The following is a 26054-nucleotide window of genomic DNA, read 5'->3' on the forward strand; positions in this document are numbered from 1 at the left end:
TACTACTACTACTTCTACTATTACTGTTACTACTACCACTATTTCTACTACTATTACTACTACAACAACCACAACGCGAAACCCAGGAAACGCCGCCGCGGTGGCTCAGTGGCTATGGTGCTCGGCTGCTGGCCCGAAAGACGCGGGTTCGATCCCGGCCGCAGCGGCTGAATTTCTTTGGAGGAGAAATTCGAGGCCCGTGTACTGTGCGATGTCAGTGCAGGTTAAAGAACCCCAGGTGGTCGAAATTTCCGGAGACCTCCACTACGGCGTCTCTCATAGCCTTAGTCGCTTTGGGACGTTAAACCCCATAAACCAACCAACCAAACCCAGGAACGCTCTTAACGACTGTCGCTGTAAAGCCTCAATGCAAATAGTTGCTGCTGGAGGAAACAGACCTTCTCGGGGCATGATGGTGGCGTGTCACTCATAGTATTTATTTAGTGCATGTAGCCAGGTGTCTCTCAGTTTTCGAAAACGCGCCGTATGGTATCAACTTCTGTACCTTCCAAGCGTTTTAAGTTTATTATTCGCAGTATAAGTAGCCCCTTGAACCGTTTTTGCGGCGTCCGGTGTCGCACATGATGGTGTTATAATGAAGTGAATGCTAAGCATGCAGCTTGATGCGTGGTTATGGCAAGCACGCCATGTCATGCGTTGTCCCACATCACGTGACGTCACGAAGTCATAAGTGACATCTTCAAACGAAAAGGGAGGATTGGAAATGAGTTTGCCGAGTAGGAAGTCTAGTGAAGACTTGGCAGGCTGCTTGTGCTATCGCAACCCAGGCTGACGATGGTCTTGGCGTCAACTAATTTTTTTGCGGTGACGTTTGAAACTGTCTTTCATTTTCAGTGCCAGAGGAGATTGCTGCCTACCTTGCGTCCAACAAGACGGTGTCTAAAGGTAAGAAATCAACTTGCATTTTTTTGTAGGTGTCCGAAAATGAGTGCATGCTATTACTCCTAGTTGCTTCTTCGGTTATATTTTATGTGGAGGACAGACGGCTTTATTTCCTCGGAGCAGAACTGCTGGAAACGCCAAATTTATCAAGAATATTAGGATACGGAGGAGTAAAGGATATTGAAGAAGCTTTAGCTGCGTACCACACTGTTTCAGATGCATAGCTGAAAGGCATTCATACTTGTTCTGTGCGGCGAAAAAAAAAAGAATGCTGTTGATGCTATGAAGGAGCGGTTGGCGAGTACGCGCAGTACTGGTAGCACGTTACAGTGCAACATTGGCTCTGGAGGATTTCACTCCTGTTCCAGGGATAGCGTATTCATACCTCGGATCAACACTGTTTATCAGTGTCACACACTTGCTAAAAAAAGGCCACTAGTTGGAAGGCGTCACGTTATTTGTTGAAAGCCCAACCAAATAACAGGCAGTGTTTGCATACGCTAAGTATCCGAGTAGCATTAAGCAACGAAATCTCGACAACCTGCATGTTGTCGAAATGGACTTAAAAGTGGCGTGTTATTGGCTACATTCATGCATTTTATGGTGACATATTTAGTCAGAATTTGTAGTTACTAGGTAAGCCTTCGGCATTCAGCATATTCAAGCTTAACTAATGAAGCCTGCCTCTTCTACTGGCTATCGTGCAAAGCGTCAAAGGTCAACTACTAAAACACATTCTGGTGCCTTTCCCTTAAGCAATTCGTGCTTTCAGCTGTTCGAACGTAACTGCAAGTTTGCTGTAGTTCTAGTAGGATCCGAAAAGAAAGCGACTTTGGGGTAAACTACTATTTCCATGGCAAACGAAGGTGGAATGCGTTTTTTTGCCGACTCTGTCAACTTGATCATAATCACCGCTTTTTTTTTAACTGTTTATACAAAGCCTAGACCGTTTGGCTTCTTAGTGGCAACGGGACAATGCTAGCAGAAAGCTCAACGGCATTGGCGCCCCTTTCACTACAGAGCGCCCAGTCACGGGTTCATTCACAGTTCTTTGATTGCAGCCTTCGTGCGCCGCTGTGAATAAGAAATTCGTAGTGGTGTCGAAACGCCTTTCCTTCATTTCAGTTGAAGTCAGTGACAGCTCCTCCATTGCAGCTTGTCGCACCGGACAGATTACCGTCGTAGTGTTCATTATTTATTTATTTATTTATTTATTTATTTATTTATTTATTTATTTATTTCGCATACCCTCAATCGCCGAAGCATTGTAGAGGGGAGTGGGTAACAGAAACCAACAACAGAACATGAAAGCGGCAGGTATATAGTAAAAAATACAAAATAAATCATACAGCGTGATAGGCTAAAAAAGCGAGAAAACGAACATAATTGCACTAGAAAAGCAAATCGAAAAGCAACACAAGACATGAATAGCAATAACAACAAAAAAAACGGCAGAAAGGAAAAAAAAAGGCATTAATAAACTCTAAGGTGACATCAAAAAAATGACTGAACAATGCTTGCCTGAAAAGAGTGTAGTCTGATATGGATGCGATCTCAGCGGGAAGGTAGTTCCTGTCTTTAGGTGTGTTTGGCAAGAACGAATAATAAAAGGCGTTAGTGCGGCAATTAGGAAGAGCAACCTTGTTGCGATGGTCGACACGTGAGGAGCGGTAGCTAGGCGACATAATGAATTCACTATGCAGAGACTCATGGCAGAAAATTTTATGAAACAAGCAAATGCGAAAAATTCTACGGCGCAAAGACAGACACAGCAAACCGACATTAGACCTCATTGTACCTGAAATACCTGTACCTGTACCCTCATTGTACCTCTGGTACCTGAAATATTTGGCGTCAATATAAGAGTATCAAACGACTTACGAGTACAAAAGACGACACAATACCGAATATGAATAAACAAAAACATGCTGCTGTCATGCCTACAGGAAAGCGAAGCGCTGCACACGGGTTCTGGTACATTCCACACACAATATAAACCGGGAGGATTCAAGTTTCGCGGCTTACAGCCTGAGTCATATAAAAAAATACCCAGACCATTGAAGTTCGCAAAGCATAGAAAATATTTTGTTAATTCAAATTACTTCCAATAAGAAAAACAAGTGAGCAATATTTTAGTTCGCATAACACAATATAACACGAACCCACAACCTCCGCATGCCGCTTGAGATGCTGTAAGCACCCACTATGTTGCTGGCTACCTTCCACGTTTGTTTCAAGATGTTGATCCATATATCAAAAACAACTGTTGAGCAGTAAAAAAAAAATCAACCATGGCTGCCGATATGAAGTTAGGCGATGGAAGGAAGCTATAAAATAGTACAAATTTATTTAATGCAATAAGTACGTCAAATATTTAGGAGCAGAGCGCGATTTCCACTCAATGGCTTCAACAAGTGAGCAGTTGTCACGCGATCAAGAAAATTACCGCACGAGACTGGAATGTGGCGTGTCGTGTTCGTAGCTGTCACTCCGTTCGCAGCGTACAGTGGGCGGAGTACTTTATTGCTGTGCTTCCTATTGAGGCCAAATCAGGACACTAGCCAGTTCAGGTAGAAAAAGTGGATAATCGAGTCATAGTACAAACTCGGACCATCCGGGCAATTTGCTAAACATTGGTTGCAACGGGAACAGCACCGCCACCACTGAAGGTGCCGCACATTTCGCATTATGAGGCGCCATTAACCCAGCAGCTTGCCCCAGGAAGCAACAATGTGTCATTTTTTAAAGTTCATTAATATTCTTCCTTGTAATAAGCCCGCCAACCCGAGGACGCTGCCTTATTTCGGCGCTCTAGCACTGTATTGGACGTGCTGAGAACATCCGTGATTTGTTCGACATGGACTCAAGGCTCCACTGCTTATTAAAGAGCGGTGGCGTCTCCACGGGTCCGGTATATATATAGCTGTTGCTTCCACAGGGACAAAATTTGGAGGAAATAACACTGTCATGTCAGCTCCGCCAATTAGAGCACATCTCAGTGCTCCTCAAAATATACAGATAGCGGAGGAGCAACAGTTAGAAGATTCTACCAGAAGATTCTGCCTAGCCACCCCACACAAGGTACCACATTCGATTAACCCCTTCGAAGTGTCCATGGGACATAGTCGGGTTTCCAAGCGGCGTATCCCATCCGGTATGGTAGATGAGCTCTGTGTTCACCTTGATCGCATCACTGCAGCCACATAATCGTTGTGGCTGACAGCTATGTTCTGGGTGCGCTAAACATTCCCAGACCGCACGGTCTCCTTTAGAACAATGCAGTGACGAACTTAAGACACTCCTGAAGCTCAAATCCTCAGCAGAGAGAAGGAGAATGGTGATTCGCACCTTTCAGATCCTTAGTAGTTTCATAGTTGTCTTAAGTGCCAGAATACACTCATATTCTACATTGTCGAAACTGTTGGCGCGTGCTTTGGTTGGCCTTATTGGAAGGTTTCGGGTTATCATGTAACTTAAATGTGATGTGTATGAAGTCATACGGAGGACGTCTGTGAAGCAGCTGTTGGCGTAAATCTGTGTCCCTGCTGTGTTCGAGCAGCCTCGGAGAACATCGCGTGCCTGCTGACGCCCGATCCCGGGCCTTGCGACGGGTACTTCCCTCGCTACTACTTCGACAAGGAGAGCAGAACCTGCAAGGAGTTCATCTACGGTGGTTGCCAGGGCAACAGGAACAACTTCGAGACAAAGGAACTCTGCGAGTACAGCTGCGACCGTAAGTTGTTTGGACCTGTAGCTGCTGCAAAGCAAAACTATTATAAATAATTTTGATGTTGGCATTCTGATTCAAGTAATATTATCAGAGAAATTCTGTTGCTAGAGGCGCAAACATTCAGCGGAATTGGGCTTACTCAATCTAAGCAATGGCTTTAAGGGCAGTGCCCCGCGGTCCCCCATCTCCGAGCCGGTATTATAATGCATATATTTAAGCGCGTTGCTAAATGCCCGGAAAAAGAAGAAATGAAAGGATACTGTAATGCAGAACAATCGTAAAAGCAGCATTTTATGATGCTAGTTGTTTGATTGTGAGGTCTCAAGGCAGCTTCGCACAGCGGGCAACGCCTGCGTTTGATTTCTTGCACGTATCGACGAGGAATGTGATAGTCAAGAGTTAAAGATTATTATGAACAGCCCTACAGCTTCTGGGAAAGGCATAAATACGATTCAGTTGTGTTTGTGAGGACATATGAGGCGATTAACCCGCTATTGATGTTTTTTTGTGGCTTTTTGTGCATGCCGCGACAACAATCCACATCTAAAGTTTCACCTCTAATCCACGTCTAATGTCTACAGATCATGAAACACCGACAGAGCTGTGCTAAAATTTCGTACTAGGGAGAACCGTAGGGGTCCTTAGAATTTTTTTGTTTCAGAACTTTCCGAAACAGGCCGTTACCTCAGTTAAGCATTCGCCTGACATAATTTCCTCTCTTGCAATCGCTTTTCTTTATTTAAACAAAATATTAGTCAAACGAAAATGATCCGATTGTTCTGACTGCATCTACTCCAGCGGCGATCGTGCAGACTGCTGGAGACCGTAATTATAATTTGGACACATTCTGAGGAATATTTTTCTACGGCGCTCCCTTTCCGTCGCATCACGCGATTGCATCATAGGGCTTGTAAATGCACTCAATTATATACAAGATATTTGAGGGAAGCTGATTCTTATAGATAAAAATAGGCTTTTTCCCTTATAAAAATTTCTATAGACAGTTCATAGACTGTCTATAGACTATCTAGAGACAAATCCTTTAGACTGGTCTATAGACAGTCTATAGATTTATGGCCATACACTTTTAGTAGATTTCTGTCTATAGACAAATGTCTACTGAAAGTCTATAGGTCTATAAGAAGTCTATAGACACAGGTCTATAGACAGTCTATAGACAATCCATAGACTTATGGTCATACATTTCCTATAGAGTTGTCTATAGACCGTCTATAGACACTTGTTTATAGACGGACTAGAGACGACCTACAGACTTATGGCCATAGACTTCTTGTAGATTACTGTCTATAGACAGTCTACAGACAAAAGTCTACTGGTCCAGTAGACATATGTCTATAGACTGTCTATAGACATTCCATAGGTGTGTGGCCTGGCAGTGCTATAGACCTTTGTCTGAAGACAGTCTATAGACCTCTGCCTACTAAACTATTAGTAGACCATTATCTATAGACTGCCTATAGACAGTCTACAACCGTTGAAAAAGGTCACCAGACAGAGTTCAGAAATGACACAATCAATATACTTACAAATTTAGTTTATTTCCAAGCTATCCAGGCTGGGAATATGCAATACATGCAGCATAGAATGCACCATACTAACATAAATGTTGAAAGTAACAGTCCGGCTAGTTTCCTCAGAAGAATTCTTGCAGCCTGTTGTCTGCATTGAATCATCCGGGCATGTTAACCTGTACAGCACAAAGGAAAAAAATAATACAAAAGGAACTGAAAAAAAAATTCCCATTCCAACCCTACACATGTGCTTTACAATGAAAGGCATATCCTAGCTATACCATTCTAGAAAGGCAATCTTGATCTTTTGGTTTGATTTTATGGGGTTCAAAGACCCAAGGCGACACAGGCTACGAGACGCTGGAGTGAAAGGCTGCGGAATAATTTCGGCCACGAGTGCAGAGTACACAATCCTTTAGCATTTTGCCTCTATTAAAATGCGACCGCCTAGGCCGGAATCGAACCTGCATCTTTCAGGTCGCCAGACGAACATAACAGCCACTGAGCTATCACGCCGGCTCCATCATTTCAGTAAATACACGACAGATTATAAGTGTCTTCATAAAACATTGTAACAAAGACCCATAATCCTTGGAGCACTCAACTCTGAATCGAGTACTGATACTGATTTCTGTATGACAATACTGTTATAGCCAATACTGATCTCTGTATGGCATTCCTTTTACATTATTTGTAACGGAAGACTTCGAACAATTGTGCCACATATTTGCATTGACTCGCAAGGAGCTCTTAAAAATGGCACCTCCATAAAATACAGATTTAGTGCACCTTACACAGGGATCCAAAAAGGAGAATATTGCAGAATTTATTCTTATAACCGCTATAGAAGAAGCGCTTCAAAATACCCTGCGTGAAGCCTGGTACACCCGGCCAAATTTTTTACTGGCTTGTGTGTTGCATCGCTAAATGCACATTGTAAAAAAGGTGCCTTTCGGCTACACTGCTCGCATATTCATGCTGTAATTTGACGAGTGAAATTTCATTTCGTGGTTCCTTTTTCTTCATATAGTGTTTGAGGGCAGTATTTGCGTGTTTAGATCAACATTATCAGAAATATTCGTCTGCCACTGAGAACAGCTGAAACAAGCGCCATACGCAGCAATGGATTTGGTTCATATGGCCTCACCCACTGGGTAAACTAGCACTCCTTTCATGGCGGACAAGTCGTTTAGCCAGAGTAAGTGCAAATGCGCCACAAGAACCATTGCTGCGTATTCCGCTTGTTTCGGCTCTTCGTAGTGGCAGACGATGAATATTTCTGATAACTTTGATCTAAACACGCAGGTACTCCACTCAAACACTGCATTAATAAAAAAAAACTATGAAATGCCATCTCACGAGTCAAATTACAACATGAATATGCCGGAAGTGTAGCGAAAAGGAACCTTTTTACAAGGTGCATTTAGCGATGCAACACCAGAGCCAGTTAAAGATTTGGCCGGGTGTACGTAAGCCGATACTGAAAACGGCACAAGCTATACAAAACCAGGAGGTAGAAGCAACTAGTTCACCACAGATTTGCGCCTATAACTTGAAGCACAAAGACGGAACAGCATACTCATACATCTGCGCGCGCTCTTAGAAACGAGCGGGTTGCAGCGCTTCCATGCCGCGCTCATTATTGAGAAAACCCATACAGCACACATAGGCTGCCGCTGCGCCGTTTCAAAAGCAGTCGCGAGGTTGAGACAACAACTAACTGTCACGATAAAATACCGTCTGAAATTACCTTAGTTTTTCCTTCAAGTGCAGCCCCAACAGCGCAGTAAAGAGGTTTGTTTCTTGTATGGAGGTAGCCTAACCCAACGCTGCCAGAAAAATAAGGGAAAGCATTGAACGCGCTCAAAGTAGGAAGTATTTCAATGAAACAATTAACGCCTTCAACAGCCGCAGCTATAATAACATGAGAGCTTAATTTAATTTTAGGTGCAAATAAGCGGCGAGTTACATCGGCGCTTTCGTAACGTAGCAGTCTGAAATCAGAAACACATACTTTGCCTCTCGCGCAAATGGTATTCGAGAAATCTGTGCACGCGCGAGCGGGATTCATGAACGAACCACTCGGAACGAAATGTAAGCCACCTCTTGTCGATCGAGCCAACCTTTACCGAGCTTTCAAAATGAAGTGCCCGCAGTCCAGCGGCGGCGGCCAACGGCTCTGATGACAGGCGTGGACGAATCCGTACGTGTGCAACGAAAGGAAGACGGGATGGAGCTCGTGGCTTCTTCGCGGTGTTTGAGCACGCCGGCCATTCGCGCCGGCAACGAATTTTATTCACCCATCACACTATAAGCATTCCTCCAGCGCCGCTTGACTACAACTTTGACAAACGTCTCGCTCTCCAGTCTATAGCGTTACAAGACACCTTTGCTGAAACGTCGACGTCCACGACGCGCACCGAGCAAGCGTCCATACGTAGGAAGCAATGCACACCTCAAAAAGAATGCACTCCATGGTCCAGACAGGCGATAACGCAAAGATGAGAAAATAAATGGAATCCACCACAGAACGAGAGTGTATGTAATTACGTTTTCGGAGGTGCAAAGTAAATTGAGCTCACACGGCGTTAACTAACGTACAGTTCCATTTCGGCCGTCATTCACAAGCTAAACGACATTTCTGGCCGCGCATCTACCTTGAAACACAAAAAATCTGGTAGACAGCTCGTGAGGAGCGGTTTATCATCAAGGGCATCACACAGACTGCCTTTGAGCGCGTTAGTAAAGACAGCGGTACAGAGATAAGCGGCATTAGTCGAGAACCCGATGGCTTCCGCCTTAGAAACGAAGATAGGACGTTTGTCACTGCGCACATAATCTGTTCTGCACACACAGCTGTCCTTAGAGTGGTTTAGGAGATCAAATGAATAAATTATAAACGTGCAGACTTACCGTAAGCGGACGATGAAGCTGGATTTTGAAGAAAACGTAATCCGCGAAAAACACGCCAACGCCACCAATGCAGCCACGCACAGGGTTGCTTGCAGCCCGAATGATTTTCCGCGGTCTAGCGGCAAAACGGGTAAAACGTGAAACAGAAACCCATTTCACGGTCGTATCTGATCGCTCGCACTCTTGCCGTGTGCAGCTTGATCTGATATCCAAGACCACAAAACGCAATTGGTTTACAAGCTTAAATTCTTCGCTTAGCCTCTAATAATCTTATTGTTTTCGTGAAAACAGAACCGAAATCTAACTGTTTATCCGTAACGCGCCGCATCTCCAACCGAATAGTATGTGGTACAATTCGCAACTAATAATTATAATGTTGCATAGCATAACGTCTTTATTGCGTGTGTTCGTGTTTAGAAAACTGATACGCGCGACATCAGCGTGTCATCGGCTCCGAAGCAACAGGTGCAAGGGTAGGAACGAAAAAAATACTGGCTTTGTGATTGTTGCGTTTCAGCACTTATTCACGTGAATACAAACTGCAAAGGTATAAATGGCAGATATTAATCGCACAGAGGACCAGGCTCTTTGAGGCTATTCTAAGGTGTTTCTGAGGGATGGGCGCTTCCTTGAATTCTCACACCCGTCTTTCCCCATTTATTTTCAGGACGTTTTAAAGAGAAATGTAGAACCGTTGATGAAATGTTTCTGATTTCAGCGCGTTGGACAGTAACGATCGAAAGATGGAGTGGAATTGTGTAGAGCGATTCCTTTAAGGGACCGCGAATTCGTTCGATGTAGTACAGTTTGCGGGCGCCCTTACTTCAAGAACGGCTGCCTTTCCTCGGCTTACTTGTTAGCATTAAATATCTAATTGTATTAGATGAGGCGTCATGGGGACCGTTGCAGTTTGAACACCTGAGAATTTGTGCTGTGCATGTCTCAGAATCATGAGGCTCGGCACACCGGGAACACACACTCGCGTTGGCGCAGACTCCGCTAACATGGCCCAGTTTCATACAATTCGTGCATTGTAGGGGCTTTGGTATGAATGGCCGTACTGCGTGACGAAAAAGGCCTACCTTCACATGTGACGGAAGGCTGTCGCCTTTGAAGACAATCTTGACACAGCGAGATTTCCCAAGACGTGAAACTCGGAGAATCACGGTGCCTTCGTTTCCTGGCTTCACAAGTATGGGCAGATCTTCTTGCGTGATCGTCTCATCGACGTCATAGATGACGCCAGAAGAAACGTCCTCGCCGAGCGGGATAACTGTACGGACCGACATGCCTCCGAGTTCAGTGATGGCCCGCAGTGATTCGAGTGCTGGCGCATGATGGACGTCAACAGCAACAACGTTTTTGCGCGAGTTCACGCGAACGTCTTTAATTTCGTTCGGCACAAGGGCCTCAAGTTGCATTGAGACAGCTTGCCTGTTAAGCCGCCTCATGTTGTGGGATCGATGCGCAGGCAGGATGAGAATAGTATGCTTCGATGCTTGACCAGGTGTCTTCACCGTGGACTGGCTCGATGAGGAGCTGGCTCTTAATAGTCTTCTTTTGGTCCTGCGGCTCAGGTATGTCTCAAATTCACCTTCGGTACTTTCCTCGCTGAAATACTCTATGGTATCCTCGCTGTCGGGGTCACTGGGAAGGCTGCAACGCTTCCTCGAAGAACTCGAGGAAGGAGCCGGCAGTCTGGTCGGATGCCCAGGAGGATCCACATCCATCGCCGTATGACGGGGGCGGCGTCCCCGCAATACACACACAAAATACACTAAAAACGCTGGAGACGGATAGAAAGCGATTCCACAAGGATGCACTTCGTCGTCTTCGGATTTCTGAAAAAAAAAGAAAAAAAGACGAAAAGAAATTGAGGCAGCGATAGACCTTGGTCTATAGAGAGTTCATACATCGTATGTCGACGAAAGGAAATTGTGGCAGCTATAGACCTTAGTCTATAGCGAGTCTCTAGACCGTCTACAGACGAAAGGAAATTGAAGCAGTTATAGACTTCAGTCTATGGAGAGTCTATATACAAAAGGAAATTGAGGCAGCTAGAAACCTTGGGCTATAGCGAGTCTATGACCGTCTATAGACGAAAGGAGATTGTGGCAGCTATAGACCGTCTATAGACCAAAGGAAATTGAAGCAGTTATAGACTTTAGTCTATAGAGAGTCTATAGACAAAAGGAAATTGGGGGCAGCTATAGACCTTTGGCTATAGCGAGTTTATAGACCGTCTATAGACGAAAGGACATTGAGCCAGCTATAGACTTTAGTCTATACAGTGCTATAGACCGTCTATAGACTAAAGGAAATTGAGGCAGCTATTGACTTTAGTCTATAGAGAGTCTATAGACTGTCTATAGACAAAAAGAAGTCTATAGGATGACTATAGAGTCTATCAAAAGTCTATAGAAAGTCTATAGACCATTTTTATAAGGGTTAAGCATTAAGCCGGCTTCTACGGCAGAATAATACCAGTCCAGGCGGACATCAGAAAACAGGTGAATTAATTTAGCTACTTCGCCGGTTAGCTAATTTTTCAGAATTAACTTTTTAACTATTACACCTACACACATGGCTACAATTAGATATTTCTAGTGGCTTTAGAATTAGTTTTAGAATTTATAAAAGATGATTACCCTCTCCGCTAAGCCTCAAATTTTTTGGTTACATGCAGGCAAAGGAACCCCTCCAGTGCACGCAACTAGAAGAAATAGCCAAATTTTGTCGAGCAACAGGGGCCAGGGTATTGCGCTCTCGAAATTCTGAAAGCTGATATGGCTATTCCTAACGACCGGCTACAAATCTCTAATTCGAGTCTGGTGTGTAACTGTAATAGTTAAAAAGTTAATTATTGAAAATATTTAACCGGATAAGTAGTAGATTTCATTCACCTGATCTCTGATGTCAGCCGGCACTGGTACTATTCTGCCACAGAAGCCAGTTTCACAACTGAGAAAGCCTATTTTGAAAAAATTAGTCATGAGCTTCCCTGAAACATCTGGTATATGCGGCACGAACCAGCGTGATAATGAAACAATACTTGTCCTGTTTAATGCGAACGTTCTGCAGAGCGCATGGTGTGATCGTTCGTTGGCTGACACTCTCAGTCTCGCTGTTGTAGGCGTCATCGAGAGAGAGCCACTGCTGATCTCGTTTTCCTTTGAGGGCTGCTAGCTTACCCGCCGCACTACCGTACGTGAGGGAAATAAAATACAGTGCTGCCGTAGCACACTGTGTAAATTACGTTGATTGTTTAGTGGGTCTTTTGGTGCACAGTGCACCACTATGAACAGTGGTGCACTGTAGCGGCATACAGTGGCGCCGATCCGTGGAGTCAATTTACTGTGATTTTCATAAATACGCAGCCCACCACGCTTGATTCTGTGCGTATAGTTGGAATGTTTGCTTCTGCACTTCAGCGTTCTATTGCTCTCATCGCTCATATGCACATCTTCAATGGTCTATACTTATAGCTTGCTATTGAGTCGTACTCGCGGCTTACCAAACTGTTCATACGATATTGCTATTGCTTAGAACACAGCTGTGAGAAGTGTTCTAGTTAAGTGCAGGAAAGGACACAGCCTTTCTCCTTGCCTTGCCATCTTCTTTTTATGAGAAGCATAATACTAGAGCTACACTACAGCCCGTCGAGCGCGGCGGTGGAGCTACCATTGACCATTAGCGTGACCATGTGACACCATGTGACAACATGACGTCACAGCAGAGGAGAGATAGGCTGCCGGCTCGCGCGGTCGGCCGCGGCGGTGGAGGCTCCACATCAGAGGCGCTGCAGCTAACCACGTGACGCTACAGCAGTGGTATAAAGCTGAGCTTGCCTCGCTCTCCGGGCACTTACGAGGCGGCCAGGTGTTGGGATGCCGCTTAGAAGCAGGGCTGATTTGAACGAGAAGCGAAAGCTTCAGCGTGCCACAGAGACCCATGAAGAGCGGGATGAACGTCAACCAAGGAAAGCCATGTATTACCAAGCCTAGCCATCAATATGCTTCGCATCTGACTAGGCTTAACCTTAGCTAAGCCTCAGCCATTTTTTGGCTTCAGTCAACATGCCTGCCTTCTTCGTTTAGCTTGGACCATTCGTCCCTTCTCCACCCCCTAATAGTAGTTCTGTTTCTTAGTAGTTGGAACCGACAAAAAAAAAGCGGTGTTGTCTTCATTGAGATTGTTTTTTAACATACCATTTACAGCCAAGACGGACTACCAGAGGCAGTGTCTTTCGAGGCCCGAGATCGGACCATGCAGGGCACATATGGTGCTCTGGGCCTACGAGATCATCAAGGGTCACTGCGAGCAGTTCGTGTACGGAGGGTGCGACGGCACTGACAACAAGTACCTTACCAAGGAGATGTGCGAGAAGAACTGCAACCGGCCGCAAAGTAGGTTTTAGAGCGCTAACTTGATTGGGGATCTACTAAGAGGTAAAGATTTCGGTGTAATTGCATGCAACTGTTGCACTCAAGTGTCGCCGAGTGGGATGTTCGTTTGCGGACACTCTTGTGACACGTCATGAAGGGTTTGACTTCATTCAGATGCCAGGGGTCCCAAAAGGCTTTAGCAGAGCAAGCGCGGCATTTCTAGACCCCAGTAGAGGACAGCTATAGAGTTGTTTTCCTGCTTATTCTATAGTAACGTGGCATTGGTGGTCAGCTGACCCTGGTGGACATCAGAATAGTTACTGTCATGAAGTGAAGAGGGTGATGGGCACGGTTCCCCTGTCACATGCGTTTGCTTTCCAGTTACTAGGAAAATATGAATGGAGACTATGTTTTAGGCTCCCAACCGACCACATCTGGACTTGTGAAGTCCAGATGTGGTCCAGAATAAATAAACAAATAAATAAATAAATAAATAAATAAATAAGTAAATAAAAAAATAAATAAGTTTACGCTTGATGGCTTGTTTCTGAAGGACTTTTCTTTCTTAGTTTGTAGAGTCTTGTTTTGGCAACCCGTAGTGTTATTGGCTGCGATATGTGCTTTATTTTTGTCGGAAAACCTGGGTCTGTTAAATTGAATTCTGCATGAAATGAACGCAAGAAATTCCCGAGAAAATTATGAAGGATAACACATGATGTTCCTGTTCTTCTTTCACGCAGACTCTACTTTGCCTAGCTTGGAAGGCTCCATGATTAATGCAGGTGAGCCAAAAGGGCATCTTTATTTCGAAATACTGTAGTATACAGAGAACCCAAATTATGTCTTTCAGGTAAGTGTGCGAAATAAAAAAAGGAATAGTGTAGCAATAATCGAGAGGTTCCCAACATAAAGAACACACAGTTGATGGCGCTTTTCTTGGCTTCACGCAGTGTTCGCACAAGCTGCGGCGTTGCATAACACAACTGAAAGCAAGTCTATGGGATTATGAAACTGTAGTCGCTTCTTCTTCCTTCCGCGTTAGCCACTTGCACTTGCTGAACAGTTTAGCGCTCGCTGTGTGTTCAGCCCAGTAGTGTGTGCAGGAGGCACACACACTGTGGAGGCTACAAATACCTCCTCAATTCTCAGTCTTAGCAGCGTGGCCCCATAGTTTCATGTCCCACAGTGCCTTTAGACGAAATAAAAAGAAAACAAAGAGATAGGCGGGTAGGAGGATAGGTGACAAAGTTTTAAACCCTTGCTCGTGTGTTGGGTTTCATATTCAAAAACACTCGAGTAGAGAGAAATTCAATTTCTTGCAAGTAATTGTACAAGAACGTTTTCGGGACTAAGCTTATTTTTATTTTTAACTGAGCAGTGGAGAAGCCTTATCGCTCGTATTTGAAGCATTTTATTTCAAGATGAATCACCTTTCAAACTGTCACCAGATGTGGTTCCAAAGCCATTCCAGTTGCCAAATTTAATCTAGCCTTCTTATGCCCCATTGTGAAAAGAAATTAGACGCCATCATCGGCAACAAATAAGAGACGAATAAAAATTATGGAGATGAATTGGCCCTCGTTCGCCTGCCTAACCGACGGTAGCTTACCAAAGGGTGCGATTCTGCCTTCTATTAAGCGACGCGCTGCACCTCCTTATTTATTGTGCCCCTCCTACTGTTCAACTTTTCTAAAGCTGCCGCCAAACTTGCGGTACGCTGCGTGTTACACAAAAACACGTGCGTGGTGTGTCTTGGAAAGAAAAAATTCGCGACACATGAAGTTGCTCAGACGGTACCACCGCTATAAATGTTCACCTAGCGAAGTCTTCCTACGCACATAACACTCAATCAAAGTTGTCTGAAACCACGGAGAATCAGCATTGAAATGTGGGGCACGTAGCTTCACTAAAGGTATAAGCTTCATGTTTAGTCTCATTTTGCGCGCGAATTGCGCACGCATGTCACGGCACGATGGTGACGTTTCATTCATACCATTTAGTGCACATCGCTAGGTGTCCGTCCATCCTAGAACACGTGGGCTATGGTATAGAATTGACGACCTTCCAAGCATTTTAGGGTTATTATGCGAAGCATAACTAGCCCTTTGAGCCATTATTGTGGCGTCGGGTGTCTCACATGGTGGTATGTATAAATAAGTGTTTGCTAAGCATGACGCCTGATGCGCGGTTATGACAAGCGCGCTTGTCATGAGTTGTCATATATCACGCAACATCACCAAGTAGGAACTGACACCACCAAACCCAAAGGGAGGGTCAAAACTGACGCTACCGAATAGAAAGTCTTCCAATGACTCGGGAGGTACTTTGTGCTATCGTAACCCAGGGTGGCCGCTGTCGTGGCATCCGGTAAATCTTTTGCTTTGGCGTTTCAAATTATCTTCCGCTTTCAGCGCCAGAGGTGATTGAAGCCTACCTTGCGGCCAACCGAACTGCCTCTAGAGGTAAGAGATCAATATGCATTGTTTACAAATCTCCGAAAACGAGGGCGTACTATTACTTCCAGTTCCTTTTTCGATTGAATTTTATGTGGAGGGCAGACGCCTTTGTCTCCTCGGAGCTGAGGTGCTGTTAACGCCAAATTTTAAAATATTACGATACGGAGCAGTAAAGGATACTGAAGAAGCTATAGCTGCGCACAGCAATGTTTCAGATGCATAGATGAAAGGCTTTCATATTTGTTCTGTGCGGTGTATTGCAAAAAAACCAGAGTAGTGTAATACTACGAAGAGGCGGTTAGCGAGTATCCTTGTGCAGTACTGGTAAGAGCGTTACAGTGAGTAACGTTGGCCGTGGAGGATTTCACTCCTTTTCCAGGGATAGCGAATTCATAACTGGGAACCGCTGCGGATCAGGTTCACACAACAGCGAAAAAGGTTGGAGAATTGGCTGAAAGCCGTCATCTTATTTGTTGAAGGCCTAAGAAGATCAATGACAGTTTTTTGATTACGCTAAGTACTTCACACTTCCGTCGCAATTTTATGAGAAAAGCCGAATGCCAGGGCGTCCTAAACTGCTTTCTGAAAAAGAAGCTTAATGCTACGAGTATGGTGCCCGCGGGATCGGCATTTCATGCATAGATGCATGAAGCGATGAAATCTCGAAAACGTGCATGATTTCGAGATTGATTGAAAAGAGGCGTCGAATTAGCTAGCTTACCATAATTTATGCTAAACTATTTATTCATAATTTGAAGATATTAGCCAGCCCTTCGAATACAGCCTGTTAAAGCTGAACTACTAAAGTCTGTCTTTTGTATTCGCTGGCGCACAATGCCTCAAAAGTCAGCGACTAAAAAACATTTTTCTGCCTTTCCTTGAAGGATTTCGTGGTTCCGGCTGTTTGAAGGCTACTGCAGGCTTGCTGCAGTTCTAAAGGCATCCGAAAAAACAAATTTGTGCTAAACTACATTTCCCTTCTCAAACGGATGCGGAATGTGAACCTGATCACCAGTTTGTGTGATGCTTGTCCTTGAGGGTGACGTTTGGCAAACCATGAAAAAAAATTGATAGGTGTTCACTGTAGTTAAACCCAGTAGACCTGCGAAAGCAGGTGTTCATTCTTCAGTTGGAAAGGGCATTTAAACTCCGCCTTACGGCAGTGGCATGATATCTTTAGTGGGTTAATGCCTACGTATGCTGAATTGGTAATTCCTACTTAAGATTCATAGATGGCGCGAGTCCTCATATACCAATAACAGCGCAGTGGCCCAGCGGTTAAAGGATGCGCCACTGCACTGGCAGGTGGCTGTTTCTATCCCAACCACCTGTCGGGATTTTGCGACCCGTGTTGCTCTTCCCGCGCAACCTCTCGCGCAGATGGCACGACGCTCGTCCGAACTTACCCGAGCTTACCCGAGTTACTACCCGAGCTTACGCAAGTTGCTACCCGGGTTGCTAGGCAACTCGGGGGGCAGCAGGGGGGTCCACAGACCACGCGACGAGCGGTTAGAACTGGCGTAGTATTGTTTTCACAATAAAAATAGCAATAGCCTATACCTCCACGCTGGCTACTGCGTGAGGGTATTAGGCTATCGCCGCAGCCGAACAAGCCTGGCGTTAAAGTGAAGACACTATCGTGATATACATTGCACATCGTCTTCGTCATCGAGTAATACTTCTATCAAACTAACGTTCGCGCTTTAAGCTATGTGACGGTAGTGACACGGAGACGTGAGCTGCATGCGTTGGCGTGGGCAACATTGCGGCAGAAGCACGGTATTACACCATTACGCGTTGGCATTGACAATATTGCTGCATAAAGGTCGCACTGGTGCGTAGGCCGCCGGCGAACATTGAGTAAATTGGCATTGACGGTGAAAAAGTTGAAGGCTCGCGTATTTGGCTCCCTACGTTAATGGACACTTCAATCGCGCTTCAGGTATGTGGCGGTGGTGTGCACCTGCAAAAAAATTGGCAGAGGCTCAGCTTGGTTAAGTCCGGAAATTGCGAAAGCAACTTCATGCGTTTCTTCAGCCCGCATCCGCCGTGTCTATCGCCGCTCTGCGCCGGCGGTTGGTTGGTTGCGACTGAGAGAAGGCTGAAAAGAAAAGTGCACGGGCCTGCCTAGTGGCTCCAGCCGAGCCACCACCGCTGCCACGTGCAGATAGAGGAGAGTTCAAAGATATGAGGAAAGATAAGCACCACGCATTAAACTTGGCCCTGCTCTTGTAGATGCACCCGCATCAAGCGATGTTGACCGGCGTGCTCGCCAGGCCGCTGTATACGCACGTTCTTTAACTAGCCGTTCTTCCCGTTCTTCGTCTGTTTCTTCGGCGCGGCGCCGTCGCTTGGCCGCAGCAGATCGTTCCAGCCTTGCCTTGTACACATCATCCGACATAGCGCACTGAGAGGAGCGCAGCCCCCCCCCCCCCCCCCCGTTTTATCCCGCTCTAGCGAGCGCCCTCTCTCGGCAGCGGCGCAGCCGGCGTGTAATGCTGTACCTCCACCATCGATGGCGCGAGCTGGGGCCCCGGCTCTCGGTCTGTCGTGACGTCACGCGGTAACGTGGTGGAGCGGCGCAGCTGGCGTGTAAGGCTGTACCTCCGCCATCGATGGCGCGAGCTGGGGCCCCGTCTCTCGGTCTGTCGTGACGTCACACGGTCACGTGACGCGCCGCTGGGTAAGGAGGCGCCACGACCATCGATGGCAGAAAAGTGCAAGCAGTATTGCTTTCGCAATAAAAAGCTTGCTTTAGCAAAATATATCGTGGTTAGCAAAGCTACACCGTCACCACAATTATCTGTCTACTCTCTCAACCAGATTATAATCGACGCCTTGTTTTGAAACCTTTATAAAAGCCTAGATTGTTTAGGCTTCGAAGAGGCAAAGGAACAATGCTATCAGGAAAGCTCTACGACACTGGCGCCTCTTTTTACCTCAGAGCACCCAGCAACGGGTTCACTCATAGTTCTTTGCTTACAGGCCTCTTGCGCCGCTGTGAATACGAAATTAGTGGTGGTGCCGAACTTACTTTCTTCCATTTCGACTGAAGTAAAGCAGTGAAAGCTCCTTCATTTCAATGTGTGACCAAGTTTCACCAGAGAGATTTTTGTCTTACTCTTGATTAATAACCTGGTACCTAAACTATGTCACATCATTATAAGAGTATTGAAACGATTATGAGTACAAAAGGATACACAATACTCAATACAAATACACAAAAACATGCTACTCTTAAGCGTACTGTGCTGTACTCTGGTCCTCGTAGATTCCGCGATCATTAAAAACCGGCAGGTCTCAAGCCTCAGAGCTGAGAGTGTCAGTCAGTTACATAACAAATACACAGCCAACTAAACATCGCAAAGCATATACACTGTTTTATTCACTCAATTCCCAGAAGGAAAGCAAGTGAGGAATAGTTTAGATCACATAGGAAAATATGACACCTCGCTGATGACAAATGCACACATAACAGCCGCACGCCGCTTGATGTGTTGGCTTCCTTCTCCTTATAAATAAACACTGCATCATTAACCATTTCACGAAATCAACCCTTGGGAACGAAAAAAAAGGCGAACCATGGCTATCCACATGAAGTTAGCCGATGGAAAGAAGATATGAAAGAGTACAAAATTATTTAATGCAGCAAGAATATCAAATTTTGGGAGCAGTCCGCAATTTCTAATCGATGGCTTCTGCAAGTGAGCAGTTATCATGCCATCAAGAAGCTTACCGCATGAGGCTGCAAGGCGGCGTGTCCTCTTCTTAGCTGTCACTCCGTTTACAGGGTACAGTGGGCGGAGTACTTTATTGCTGTGCTTTCTATTGAGGCCAAATGAGGACACTAGCCACTGTGGGAATAAAGAACGGATAATTGATTCATAAGGCAAACTGGAACCATCCGGGCAATTTATAAAACATTTTTTGCAACGAGAACAGAAACACATAGAAGGATGGCATACGCCTCATGCCACTTTGTAGTAGGCAGGAGGAGAAAGGCCAGACTTTTGAGATGCGACATACTACCCCGAATGTAACGTGTTTTGCGGTGGAGGACGTCTCTGAAGTAGCTTTCGGCGTAAATCTGAGTCCCCGCTGCGTTTCAGCAGACTTGGAGAACGTCGCGTGCCTGCCGACTCCCGATCCCGGGCCATGCTTAGGCTTCTTCCCTCGCTACTACTTCGACACGGAGAGCAAAACCTGCGAGCAGTTCATCTACGGAGGTTGCCAGGGCAACAGCAACAACTTCGAGACAAAGGAACTCTGCGAGTACAGCTGCGACCGTGAGTTCTTTAGCGTTGTAGCTGCTGTAAAGCAAACTATTGTAAATAATTTTGACGTTGGCGTTCTAATTGAAATAATATTGCCTGAAAAATTTTGTTCCTAAAGGCGCAAGCACTTTGCAGATTTGAGCATATCGAATCTAAAGAGTCGCAGTTAGGGCAGCGACCCTCGGTCCAGCGTCTCCGAGGCGACGCTCTAATCCATATATTTAAACGCATTGCTAAATGCGAAGATGAGGAAGAAAAAGAAGAAGAAGTGAAAGGATACTGTAATGCGGAGCAATAAAAAATGTAGCCTTTGATGATGTTAGTTATTTGATTGTGAGGCCTCAAGGCAGCTTCCCACGGTGAAAGAGCACGGTGGGCAAAGCTTGTGTCCAAATTCTTGCATGTATCGACGAGGAAACTGATGATCAATAGTTAAAGATTATTATGAACAGCCCTACAGCTTCTGCGAAAGCTAGAAATACACATGAGTTCTGGTTGTGAGGAGATATGCGGCGATGAACCCGCTCTTGATGTTTTTTGTGGTTATTTCTTTATGCAAGCCGCCAAAACAATCCACATCTAAAGCTGCGCATCTAATTCACACCTAGAATCTACAGAGCTTGAGCACCAACCGAGCTGCGAAGAAATTTCGCACTAGGGAGAAACGTACACGTTCCTATTTTTTTTTTTTTCATAAGAGACCATTAGCTCAGTTAAGCATTTGCCTGAGATAATTTCCTTTCTTGTAACCGCTTTTGTTCATTTAACGAAAGTTTATCCAAACGAAAATAAACTGAATACGATCATTGAATACGCTAAGCGGTGATCACGCAGTCTGTTTCGGACCATATAAACTTGACACACCGTCAGAAATATTTTTCTTTAAAAGAGTGCGTTGTTGGGCGAGTCGGTCACATATCTTCAAAAGTATACTACGCACACAAAAACAAGAACGTGAAGGTACACACAACCTGATCACATGTTAGTAACTTCACGTCCTTGTTTTTGTGTGCGCAGGATACTTTACTTTGAAGAATATCTTTCTAAGGCGCTCTTTCCGTCGCGTCATGTCATTACATACTCGGGCTTGCAAATGCACCCAAAATATACCAGGTATTTGAGGGAAGCTGATCACTAAGTTTTAAAAATAGGCTTTTCGAGCAATGTTGACGGCTTCGGCAAAATCGTACGAGTGCCGGGTGACCTCATAAAGCACGTGAATAAAGTTAGCTATTTGGCCGCTTAGCAAATTTCTGTGAACAAACTTTTTAACTTTTACAGTTACACTCATGGTTGCAAATTAAAGTGGGTGACATCAGAAATCACGTGAATAAAGTTAGCTAGTTGGTCGCTTAGCAAATTTCTGAGAATTAATTTTTTAACTTTTACAGTTACATACATGGTTGCAAATTGAAGTTTCTAGCGGCTCGCAAGTATTAGCCATAACAGTTTTTAGAATTTCTAAAAGTCGATTACGCTCGCCGTTGTGGCTAAATTTTTTTGCCTGCGTGCAGGCAAAGCAGCCTCTCCGGTGTAGGCAGCTAGACGAAATAGCCAAATTTTGACCAGCAACAGCGGCCAGGCTACTTGCGCTCTCGAAATTCTAAAAGCCGATATGGCTATTGCTGACGACCGGCTACAAACCTACATTTGCAACCGGATGCGTAACTGTAATAGTTAAAAAGTTCATTATTAGAAATTAGTTAACCGAACAAGTAGTTAGTTTCATTCACCTGATTTCTGATGTCAGCCGGCACTGGTATTATTCTGCCGCAGAAGCCGGCTTAATCCTGAAAAAGCCTGATTTTAAAAATAAGTGATCAGCTTCCCTGAAACACCTGGTATATGCGGCACGAAACAGTGTGATAATCAAGCATAACTGATCCTGTTTTATGCGAACGTTCGGCAGAGCGCATGGTGTGATCGTTCGTTGGCTGACGCTCTCAGTCTCGCTGTCGTAGGCGTCTTGAAGAGAGAGCAGCCGCTGCTGATCTCATTTTCCTTTGGCTGCTGCTAGTGCATCAGCCGCACTGCCGCGTGTGATCGGAATAAAATACAGCACGGTCGTAGCACACTGTGTAAATTACGTTGATTGTTGAGTGGTTCATTTGGTGCACAGTGCACCACTATGAACAGCGGTGCACTGTAGCGGCGTACAGTGGCGCCGATCCGTGGAGGCAATTTAGTGTGATTTTCATAAATACGCAGCCCACCGCGTTTGATTCTGTGCGTATAGTTGGAATGTTTGCTTCTGCACTTAAGCGTTCCATTGCTCTCATCGCTCGCATGCATATCTTCAATGGTCTATACTTATAGCCTGCTATTGAGTCGCACTCGCGGCTTACCAAACTGTTCACACGATATTGCAATTGCTTAGAACGCAGCTGTGAGAAGTGTTCTAGTTAAGTAGAGGAAAGGACACAGGCTTTCTCCTTGCCTTGCCATCTTCTTCTTTGGCTTCAGTCAACATGCCTGTCTTCTTCGTTTAGCTTCGACCATTCGTCCCCTCTCCACCCCCTAATAGTAGTTCTGCTGCTTAGTAGTTGGAGCCGACAAAAAAAAAGCGGAGTTGTCTTCATTGAGATTGTTTTTTAACATACCATTTACAGCCAAGACGGACTACCAGAGGCAGTGTCTTTCAAGGCCCGAGCCCGGACCATGCAGGGCGCATATGGTGCTGTGGGCCTACGAGATCGTCAAGGGTCACTGCGAGCAGTTCGTGTACGGAGGGTGCGACGGCACTGACAACAAGTACCTTACCAAGGAGATGTGCGAGAAGAACTGCCACCGGCCGCCAAGTAGGTTTTACAGCGCTAACTTGATTGGGGATCTACTAAGACGTAAAGCTTTTGGCGTAATTGCATGCAACTCTTGCACTCAACTGCTGCCGAGTGAGATGTTTGTTTGGAAATACTCTTGTGACACGTCATGGAGGGTTTTACTTCATTCAGCTCCTAGGGGTCTCAAAATCCTTTAGCAGAGCAAAGGGAGCATGTCACGAGACCCCAGTAGATGCCATCTGTGGAGTTGTTTTCCTGCTTATTCTATAGTAACGTGGCACTGGTGGTCAGCTTACCCTGGTGGGCATCAGAATAGTTACTGTCATGAAGTGAAGAGGGTGATGGGCACGGTTCCCCTGTCACATGCGTTTGCTTTCCAGACACTAGGAAAATATGAATGGGAGACTATGTTTTAAGCTCCCAACCGACCACACCTGGACTGTTTGAAGTCCGTTGCTCAGGCTTTCAGAGAAACAGACTCATATATGTTTTATGCAATGCCCAAGAAAAGGCGCTCTCAGAGAGATGCAGCCAACTACGAGGCGATTAGCACTAATTTCTTATCCTTCTTCGCAACTGTTGACGCCTTTGCAGATGACACTTAAATATCGAACAAGTGTGGCGTGCTTCTAAACCAAACTGTTCGAACTACGTGTATCTTTTGCCCGGTCACGAGCGATATCGTCTGAGAGAGCTCTAGAAAAAACATAGTTTAACAAAGAGTACCGTGCCCTAGTTCGAAGACAGCGACGAGAGTATCAAAGTTACAAGGGGTCTAATCACCAAAGAGTACGGCATTGCTGAGAAAAATATAAGCGAATTTTAAAAAAGGCTCGAACCACTAAGTGCATCTATTTTTGGCATCGAGGTAAAAGGCTACTCTGGGACATCGAATAATTTTGGAGGATTGTGAAGCGTAAGGGTAAGAACGAAAGCTCGGTACCTCCTTTGAAGAATGATGGAACAAGCAATCATGACAATGCAGATAAATTTGAAAATTCCAGTCCCTATTTTTCGTCATGTATATTTGTCGTGTAGCTGACCTCCTGCCTGCTGCAATAGAGAGCTTGTCGAAAGTGTTTTTATGTGTCGATAGTGTCCGGAAATTATTTAAAAATGTGAACCAGACTAAGGAATGTGGCCCTGATGACATTTCAGCAGCTATTATAAGGAACTGCAAAGGTACATTTTATCACCCGATTATTCGAGAAGTCCCCCGACGAAACCGAATTGCCTGCTGATTGGAAGTTAGCGTAATTACTGCCCATACATACGAATGGTATTCAGAAGACCAGACGAATTTCCTACACTAGTATGACCTGAAAACTCATGAAGCATGTAGTATATAACCGCGATAAGATCCGTCTAACTGCAAATAATCTCCTCAGCCCCAGCTTATCTTGCTTATCTCGGGCCTTGGTTATCTTGCAATACACAGATGATAGAGATTGTTCAACGACTAAGCGTCGGCAATGGATACGCAACAAGGAGTTGGTTGCGTTTTCCTTGATATCCGGAAAGCATTTCATGCAGTCACGCAGTCTCCACCTGACCGAATTTAAAGCATACATCTTGTGTTATAAACTAATTTAATTAATTGCCAAATATTTGTTATTATGGAAACAGGCTGTCGTTCTGAATGGTTTTTCTTCACAATATGCACCAATTACAAAGAGAGTTCCTCAAGGCTCAGTGCTGAAAATGATATTTCAACTGGTGTACAGTCTTAACTCTGGATGTCGGCTGATGGTGGTTTGTTTATTGAGTAATCGGTGGCATTTTCGTTTCACCAATACTTAAAGCCGATTTAAACATCATAGCAGACTGCGGTGTGGGGTGGGCCGTGCCATTAAATACAAATAAAACTGTTCGCTTCATCTCCCGAAACAAACACGCTAATCATTCGTGCAGGTGCGGAATTAATATTATTTTTTAAACATAACCAAGAAGTTTACATAGCTAGGCCTCTTATTTATTTCTAGCTCACCATGGAATAAAAATTTTATCTATGCTGTAAATAAGGCAACATAAGTGTTGGGGTTCTCATGCGGACTTTCTGTTAATTCAAAGGAACTTACAAACACAGCTGTATTTCAGTAATGTGCGATCAATACTAGAATATGGGGGTGTTTGTTGGGACCCCCCTACGTCGGCGCTTGTACATAGATTTTGAAGAATTCAAAACGGGCCAGTTAGTTTTACCCTTGGAAACTATGGCCGGCAACTTAGCATGAATGAAAGAAAACATCCTTGATTGATGCTGCTACTTCGTTTAAAATGTTCGCAGACGACTGCGTGATTTATAGAATTATGGATAGATCATTTTATGTGCAAAGCCGGCGAGATGACTTAGACGAGATAGCCGTGTGGTGCAATAATTGGGACCTGACTTTGAATACTAAAAAGTGTGTACACGTCACCTTTTCGAGGAAGCGCTCCTACCCACCTCATATATACACTGTGAACCATGCGGCCTTGAAAAAATAACAGAATTATATACACTTAGACGTTTATCTTACTGCTGATACTGCTGATACTCGCTTTGTTAAGAAGAAATTTCAGCCACCTTCCACAGCATCTCAAAGAACAGCTATATTTTACTCGCGCCCGCACGGTACTCAAATGTTGATCAGTGTGCTGGGACCCGCACACAAAAGAACTCATTGATAAATTGGAAAAAATTCAAAACAGGGCAGTCCGGTTTGTCCTTGGAAATTATGCCAGGACATTTAGTTCTCAGAAACCAAAAGGAATTTTCAGTGGCCAGAACTTAAAACTTGAAGAAGAAATCTGAGGTCAAAATTTTTAGATAACATACGTAGTGAAGGGACCACTTCTCGTAGTGAAAGGACCACAGTTTAAAGCTTGATGAATTTGCTTTTAAAGGTGACGTACTTCGTTATTCGTTTTTCCTGCGAACAGTTCGAGAATGGAATGCTTTGCCGCCAGATATTGTTAATTTTCTACCGAATGAAGCCTTTTTTCACGCGTTAAATGCATGATGTCTTGTTTTGTGAATGTGAAAGTGCAACCCTGCTGTAATGCCGAAAGACGGTGTAGGTACCAAATAAATAAATAAAA

The 26054-nt window shown here is 44.8% G+C and overlaps 1 protein-coding gene across 1 annotated transcript in view; it reads left to right on the top strand.

The window, feature by feature from the left end:
• The window catches only part of LOC149333115 (kunitz-type serine protease inhibitor 6-like), a 37319-nt gene that overhangs the window by 9145 nt on the left and 2120 nt on the right, over positions 1–26054 (top strand). The window contains exons 4-10 of the mRNA XM_089557645.1: positions 856–906; positions 4463–4636; positions 13296–13484; positions 14204–14245; positions 15875–15925; positions 20032–20205; positions 22803–22991. Of these exons, the coding sequence (XP_089413771.1) occupies positions 856–906; positions 4463–4636; positions 13296–13484; positions 14204–14245; positions 15875–15925; positions 20032–20205; positions 22803–22991 (870 nt within the window). The remainder of the gene's footprint in view (positions 1–855; positions 907–4462; positions 4637–13295; positions 13485–14203; positions 14246–15874; positions 15926–20031; positions 20206–22802; positions 22992–26054) is intronic.

Source organism: Amblyomma mixtum, chromosome 8 (genome assembly GCF_055824585.1).
Source record: "Amblyomma mixtum isolate Tamu chromosome 8, ASM5582458v1, whole genome shotgun sequence".
Classification (NCBI taxonomy): Eukaryota; Metazoa; Arthropoda; class Arachnida; order Ixodida; family Ixodidae; genus Amblyomma; species Amblyomma mixtum.